This window comes from Saimiri boliviensis, chromosome 2 (genome assembly GCF_048565385.1).
Source record: "Saimiri boliviensis isolate mSaiBol1 chromosome 2, mSaiBol1.pri, whole genome shotgun sequence".
Classification (NCBI taxonomy): Eukaryota; Metazoa; Chordata; class Mammalia; order Primates; family Cebidae; genus Saimiri; species Saimiri boliviensis.
In genome coordinates, this window is record NC_133450.1 from 206,221,053 (window position 1) to 206,228,955 (window position 7,903).

The 7,903-nt window shown below is 45.6% G+C and overlaps 1 protein-coding gene and 1 pseudogene across 1 annotated transcript; both read right to left on the reverse strand.

The window, feature by feature from the left end:
- Window positions 1-809: 809 nt before the first annotated feature.
- LOC101053816 (proteasome subunit alpha type-6 pseudogene) lies at window positions 810-1,565 on the reverse strand (annotated as a pseudogene).
- A 3,334-nt stretch (window positions 1,566-4,899) lies between these two features.
- On the reverse strand, window positions 4,900-7,891 carry POLE3 (DNA polymerase epsilon 3, accessory subunit). The gene is made up of 4 exons (XM_003925211.4): window positions 7,805-7,891; window positions 7,626-7,711; window positions 7,194-7,312; window positions 4,900-6,674 (listed from the first exon to the last, which is right to left on the reverse strand). Exons 1-4 carry the CDS (start codon window positions 7,868-7,870, stop codon window positions 6,502-6,504), a joined length of 444 nt encoding a protein of 147 aa, XP_003925260.1. The 5' UTR covers window positions 7,871-7,891; the 3' UTR covers window positions 4,900-6,501.
- Window positions 7,892-7,903: the final 12 nt, after the last annotated feature.

A 7,903-nucleotide genomic window follows, 5' to 3' on the forward strand; every position in this document is an offset into this window, starting at 1 on the left:
CTAAGTTTTCAGAGAAAATTTGTTCCAGCGTAATTAACTTCTCAGGGACGACAGTGCTATGTATGAGTTGAGAGATGTGATGTGAAAGACATGGGCGTTTAGGAAAACTCCAAGTCTGATAGGGGCATCAGACCTATGATGGGTATAATGAAAGATCCGACCAAAGGTCTGTAGGGGAGTTGGAGCAGAGTATGTGCGGGCTCAGGAGGGATCTGGTGAGGCTTATGGGGCCTGGGTAAACTAGGAATCGGATGGGTAAAGTAGCGATCAGGGATCATCGCCCTAGTGAAGGAATGCCTTTGACGTGGTTCTTCAGGGATTATTGAAAAATTGACTTTGAAATGTAGAGGACACTAGTGGGTTATATTGAACTTAATCTCAGATTTTATTTCTCGGCCGGGTGTGGTGGCTCATGCCTGTAATACCAGCACTTTGGGAAGCAGAGGTGGGCAGATCTCTTGAGGTCAGGAGTTCGAGACCAGCCTGACCAACATGGTGAAACCCTGTCTTTACTGAAAATATAAAAAATTAGCTGGGTGTGGTGGTGGGCTCCTGTAATCCCCCACTACTCTGGATGCTAAGGCAGGAGAATCCGTTGAACCCGGGAGGCGGAGGTTGTAATGGGCTGAGATCATGCCACCACACTCCAGCCTGGGTGACAGAGGAAGACTCTATCTTAAAAACAAACAAAAAGATTTTTAAATATTTATTTTTGCTTTTGTTTTCCAAAAGCATAGTTTTTATTTACATAGAGTCCTAACCACTTCAGCAAAAGGAGCAGGAGAGGCTCCTTTTTCAATACAGGGACCTCCATAATGTTGGTTTGTTGTTACCAAACACACAGGTTTAAGTGGCATCATGGATCTGGTAAACGACAGTGTTTAGTCTCTCTCTGCTAGAGCAACAAAGTGAGCGTCAATCTCTGCTTCTGTAAGAATCCTGAATTTAGAATTTTCAACTGTCACTACTCTGACTTCTATTTCTGAAGGTTTGAAATCGATAGAACAGTAGACAGGCATGTAACTGCGGTTTCCACTGCCCGTTCAAATGTCCCATCAAATTTCTTCACTTTTTTTCAAGGAAGCTGGTTGACTCAGTTGTTTTAACTCCCGCTGCAGTGGCTTTAAACCCACAGTAGTAATCTGCAGGATCACACTTACATGCCTGACAGCCTTGCTCTTGATCTACACCAATTAAAATCATACAACAACCAAGAGGCCTCATTTCAGCATTCTGTGTGTAGGCCTGAGAAATATCTGCAATTCGTTTACACCGCGTGTCCACAGGAATCTCACAGCCATATTTGCATTTCCAGTTAGCTGCCTCGCCCTCTCATTCCGGTCATCACACAACCAGTGTTTTCCGTTATCTTGAATAAGTGAGTCACTGTGCTGGAAGCCATTTGTCAGGTACTTTATTCTGCATGACAATTACTGCACAGCCTTTCCTTCTGACAGCTACTGATGTCTTAATAGCCTTAAAAGCATATTCTACTTAGTAGAGCCGACCCTCAGGTGAAAAATGGTAATGTGGTGGTCAAAACTGGTGCCGGAACCAAGGGACATGTTGGTAGAATCACTACTTCAAACATAATCCCTGGGCCCCGGAGCTCCCGCACCAGGCGTACAACATTTTATTTCTCAAAATCTGTACCCCAAACCTGTCATATACTTTATATTTTAAATTTAAAGGGCACAGCAGCTTAAGGCTAGGGAAATATGACATTGCTTAGTTTCCAGCTACTAGAGTTCTGATCTGTGTTCAACAAGGAAGGGGATAGAAAAGAACTAATGTTGCTTTGTATCAAAGAGTCAGGGACAGTACCATGCATTTTACATTCATTTGTCTAATCTTGACAGTAGCAATGTTACTATTCTCACTTTCCAGATTAGAAAAACAATTGCAAGCTAGATTAAGTAATTTGCTCCATGTTACACTGGGCTCTCTCTGCAATGCCTGCTAATAACCACGCTCCATAGGGGCAAGTATTATTTATTTTTTCCTAGATTCCCTGGCCAGTATTTCTTTCCTGATACCTGTTCCCTCCCCAAGGTTATTGATAACTAAAAATAATTAAAACCATCATTAGATCTAATAGCTTTTTCCTTCACAGTAGAGACATCCTTTCTTAATTCCTGTGAGCATTACTCAGCTCCTCTGGCTTCCTTAAGCTCAGTCCCCTGCCTCATCTCTGCTTCCCCTAGTTTTCTCTGTGTGATTACTTGGCACGTGGATCTTCCTGGAGCATTGCTGGGTTACAGACTCTCCTGTTTCCTATTAAATCAAATCTATACTTAAACCTACTATTCAAAGCCTGCATGAGAAGGGCTTACCCTGCTACCTATTTTAACCTGCCACTCTTTAACAAGGCTGTGTGCTCTAGTTAACAATCCGCAAAAGAACTCTCCTTCCAAACAGCTTTAGTTAATTCTGCCCCATTCATCACCAAACTTGGACTGTTTCCTGAGAATAGGGACTATGACTTTAAAACTGCAGAATTTAACAACTGGGAAAAATCTTTGACATCATCCACCAGTTTTTCCCCACCACGCCTCTTATCATTACTAGAGTGGTATCTGGACTTTTCAAATTCTTTACTAGGCTAAGGTCATGTCTCACCATTTTTTTTTTTTTTTTTTTTTTTAGGCAGAGTCTCCCTTTGTCACCCAGGCTGCAGTGCAGTGGTAGGATCTCAGCTTGCTGCAACCTCTGCCTCCCGGGTTCAAGTGGTTCTCCTGCCTCAGCCTCCTGAGTAGCTGGGATTACAGGTGTGCACTACCACGCCCGGAATTTTTGTATTTTTAGTAGAGATGGGGTCTTACCATGTTGGCCAGAATGATCTCGATCTCCTGACTTCATGATCCACCTCCCTCAGTCTGCCAAAGTGCTGGGATTACAGGCCTGAGCCACCACTCCGGACAATGTTTCACTTTTTAACCGTGGCCCAACCCATTCAAAGCTACTTTTGCAGCCTTACGTCCTATTTTTACTGATAGGAAATTGAGGTTCTTCAGAGAGAAGTGACTTGCTCAAGATCTTATCACTAATTTATGAAAGCTGGGATCCTGTTCCACTGATGTTTGGCCTTGCTCCTATTTTTTCAAATAAGCTTTTTATATTTCAACAGTTTCTCTACTTATGTCCTTTTTCGATTACAGGGGCCAACCCAGAATACCACATTGCATCTAGTGAACTCACTTTTTAAGACTGAGATGAGCCAGGCGCGGTGGCTCAAGCCTGTAATCCCAGCACTTTGGGAGGCCGAGGCGGGTGAATCACGAGGTCAAGAGATCGAGACCATCCTGGTCAACATGGTGAAACCCCGTCTCTACTAAAAATACAAAAAATTAGCTGGGCATGGTGGCGTGTACCTGTAATCCCAGCTACTCAGGAGGCTGAGGCAAGAGAATTGCCTGAACCTAGGAGGCGGAGGTTGCGGTGAGCCGAGATCGCGCCATTGCACTCCAGCCTGGGTAACGAGAGTGAAACTCTGTCTCAAAAAAAAAAAAATTGAGATGAAATTAAAGAACATATAATTAACCATTTTTGGCCAGGTGTGGTGGCTCACACCAGTAATCCAGCACTTTGGGAGGCCGAGGCAGGCAGATCACCTGAGGTCAGGAGTTCAAGACCATCCTCCCCACTCCCCCCTCCCAAATCCAAATCAGAATCTCTGGGCATGAAGGGCCATGGTTGTATCTTTGTGAAATGTTATTTATAAATTTATGATATGAAAAAGCTATGTAGATTTGGCTGGGCATGGTGACTCATGCCTATAACCCCAGCACTTTGGGAGTCCGAGGTGTGCAGATCACAGGGGTTCTCGACTAGCCTGGACAACATGGTGAAATCCGTCCCTACTAAAAATAGAAAAATCAGCCAGGTGTGGTGGCGCAGGGCTGTAATGGTAGCTACTTGGGAGGCTGAGGCAAGAGAATAGCTTGAACTCAGGAGATAGAGGTTGCAGTGAGCAGAGATTGCACCATTGCCCTCTAGCCTGGTTGACAGAGCAAAACTCTTGTCTCAAAACACAAACAAACAAAAAAACCCTATGTAAATTAGATAGGTAAGATAGCACTGTGGTTAAGAGATAATAGAGGTAACAGCAGTGCTACTTAATAGGGTCTAAGAGTTAATACTTGAGGCTGGGTGCAGTGGCTCATGCCTATAATTCCAGTATTTTGGGAGGCTGAGGCAGGGGAGTTGCTTGAGCCCAGGAATTTGAGATCAGCCTGGACAACATAGCCAGACCCTGTCTCAAATGAAAAAAAAAAAAAAAAAAAAAAGTAAAAAAGGGTTAATACTTGAAAGCATTTAGATAGTGCAACACAGTAGGGGCTTTACAAATGAAGTTGCTGAGAATCTAGTATGTACAGGTGCCCAGCAGATCCATCAAAAGCTCTTGCAGCAGGTGTGGTGGCTCATGCACTTCGGGAGGCCGAGGCAGGCGGATCACCTGAGGTCAGGAGTTTGAGACCAGCCTAGCCAACATGTTGAAACTGTCTCTACTAAAATTATAAAAATTAGCTGGATATGGTGACACACACCTGTAATCTCAGCTATTTGGGAGGTTGAGGCAGAAGAATCGCTTGAACCTGGGAGGTGGAGGTTGCAGTGAGCCGAGATCACACCACTGCACTCCAGCCCTGGCGACAGATTGAGACTCTTGTCTCAAAACAAACAAACAAACAAAAAAAACCCCAAAACAAAAAAACGCTTTTGTAGTTCAGAGCCCTTACCTGTGAATGAGCAGCACCTACTGGTCATCCAAGGCGATGCAGGATCTCATGTTTTCAAAGGTCTTGCCAAGTCCATACCCCAAAAACTGTATGGAGAGTATCATCAGGAATTCTCTCCAAAAACACACTATGAACAAGCAGGATGAAACAGGAGGCATCATTTTTTTTTAAACAAGAGTGTTCTTTATTTGTACAAAGCATTACAATCTTCTCAGCATTCTTCACTCACAAACTTTCCACTGCATTTATTTAGCAAGTTAACAGTGTCAAACTACACGTCACTACCTGTCAAACCCCAAGCGCTCAACTTAGAGAGAAAGGAAAAGTGCTTGGAGCACTGACTGGAAACAGAAAAAGGCTAAGAAAGGCCAACAAACAGAGAGATTCTGGAAGCAGTTGAAGAGGGCGGTTTAGGGAGAGTTAGATTCCTGAGCACCATTAGATTTCCCTTAAGGTTTCGAGGGGCTTCACAATCACAAGGTAATTTTTAGAAGACATGAGACGAAATTAGCCGGGCTTGGTGGCACACATCTGTAGGCCCAGATACTCAGGAGGCTCAGTGGGGAGGATCACTCGAACCCAGGAGTTCAAGGATGCAGTGAGCTATGATCATGCCACTGCACTCCAGCCTGGGCCACAGAATGAGACCCCATCTCTTAAACAAAACAAAACAACCATGAGATTAGAACTAAGTAATCAAAAGATCAGAGGAACTCACACTTTGGAGTATTAAGCAGGTAATCAAAGCTCCTAGACTGACAGAAGTGAGAAAAGGAGGGAAAGGAGAAAGTGGGATGGGGAGCAGAGGAGAAGCAGAAGACAGAAAGGAAACAGGAGGCACAGAGGGAGAAAGCTGTGACGAGAGGCAATAGTTTGGAACTCATCATGAATTGAAGAATGAAAAGCCACAGTCACAAGTCTGGGAGATGGACTACAAGAAGAGGAAGCCTGGGGTTTTACACCTTCCAGGAGGTGATGACAAATCGTAAAGCTGTACAGTAGCCGATAGAAGGAACATCTAACACTACGCCATCTGTTTTTGTAAAAGTAAGACACTGGCACCCTGGCTTGACTAATACCATTCTATAGTGCAAAGTTAAGAACATTTGTGACCAGATTACCACCACCCAGCAGGTCGAACATCTACAGGCAATACAGAAAGGTTTTGAGCCAAGTGCGTCTATGAAAAACAAACTTCAGTTAATGCTTCAGTCAAGTGAAGAGACAGAACAGATTTTGTTATTCTTCCACAGCATTCTAGTGGTTTCCTAAAGCTTACAAATTCTGACCAGTCTTAGTAAGCTATTATTGTCAAAGACTGTGCAATCAAACACAGGCTGACCATAAGCAAAGCCCCAATTTTTCCTGAGCCTTGGCTGCCTCTGTAATCTGAAATGCAGCAGGCAGCATGGAAGTTATTAACTTACGTGGGGCAATGAGGAAGACTGTGGATCAAAAACCACCTAACCATACATATAAGTAACCGAAAGTGATCAAACGGATTCATTTAGCTGTTCAGAATCCCTCTTGTCAAAAAGTCATAACCTTCAGATTGATAAAGCAAAACAGGGCTCTGCTACTCAGATGCTCTGAGTTTGGGAAGTGCTGGTTTTTATGGTATTTCTAGCCAGTTTTTATTCTGAATCTTTTCAGGCCCTTCGGCCTGAGACTGCTCTGCCTCACATGGAAAAGCTTCATAGAAACATGTAGCACATCACATCTCAAGTGGTACCTTCCGAGGTGCCACAGTCTCCCGCCCTATTCAGTTGTCTACTTCCTCCTCTTCATTCTGTTCTTCTTCTTCCAGTCTTTCTTCGTCTTCATCATTGTCCTCATCCCGGCTCTTGTCTTGTTCTTCAGAGTCTGTTTTTTTGTCTTTGTCTTTCTTCTTTTGCTCTGAGGCCTCCTTCTTGCCTTTCTGCTCCCGCCTATATGCTATAAGGAAGAAAGAAGGGGTTAGGAGAAAGAGCTGAAAGAGTGAGTCCGACAGACTGCAGCAGCTAACTGCATTGTACAATTGGAAAAATGGAGGCAGATGGGCCCAGTGGCTCATGCCTGTAATCCCAGCACTTTGGGAGGCTAAGGTGGGTGGATCACCTGAGGTCAGAAGTTCAAGACCAGCTTGGCCAACATGGTGAAATCCTGTCTCCACAAAATTACAAAAATTAGCCGGGCACAGTGGTGTGCACCTGTAGTCCCAGCTACTCAGGAGGCTGAGGTAAGAGAATTGCTTGAACTCAGGAGGAGACTGGAGTGAGCCGAGATCCCACCACTGCACTCCAGCTTGGGTGATAGGGCAAGACTCTGTGGTGCCCACTGAACTGGGTTGAGTCACATCAAGTGCTGGCTTACTGGACTTAAAGGGACCCACGCTCTGAAAGGCTCAGGGCTGGATGAACAGGCCAAACAGAAGGACCATCTTCTGTGTGGTTTAGAAGACAGGAGGCTTATTACCTTCTAGAGCTTCTTTTAATGGGGTAACGAACCGCTGGAACTCCATCTCTTCCATGGCTGACAGCACATCACTGGCATTCAGGGTCTTGCGCTTTCCTTTCATTGCAAAGTTGTTGGCACTGGGAGGAGAGAAAGGCTGTCAGACTCCCTCTTGCGCGTGAGGGGTGGGTGGGAAAAGGAGCACCCAGAGGTGGGACGGGAAAGCATGCATGGATTTTGGTATCACAGGGTTAAGTCCTTCCCTTCTCCGCACAGAAAAGCTAAAGCAAAGTCATTTTGTTGTTTTTTTGCTTCAGAACTTTTAAGAATTGGCAGAGGACTGTGAACCTCTCCCCACCGAGGGAGGACACAATCGTTGGGGTTTGTGGGCTCCCGGTCAGGAACTCCTAGCCAGGTATCCCCGCACCTCCCTTATGCCTCTGCCCGGCTCACCAGGATGTGGCGTACAGCACGAAGACGCTGGCGGCGCGAGAGATGGCGCTCCGGGCCTCCTTAGAGATGTTGACACCGTCCGGGAGCTGCGAGGAGACCGAGGGTAAGCAAAGCTGCCGCTCCAGGACCTGCTTCCCTCTTGCCCGCTCGTCCGCCCCCCGACCCCCCGAGCTGCTCACCGCCTCCTTGATGATCCTGGTGATGACAGCGTTGGGCAGGTTTAGGTCCTCCGGCCTTTCCGCCATTGCCGCCGCCGGCGCTGAGCCTCCCCCTCGCCT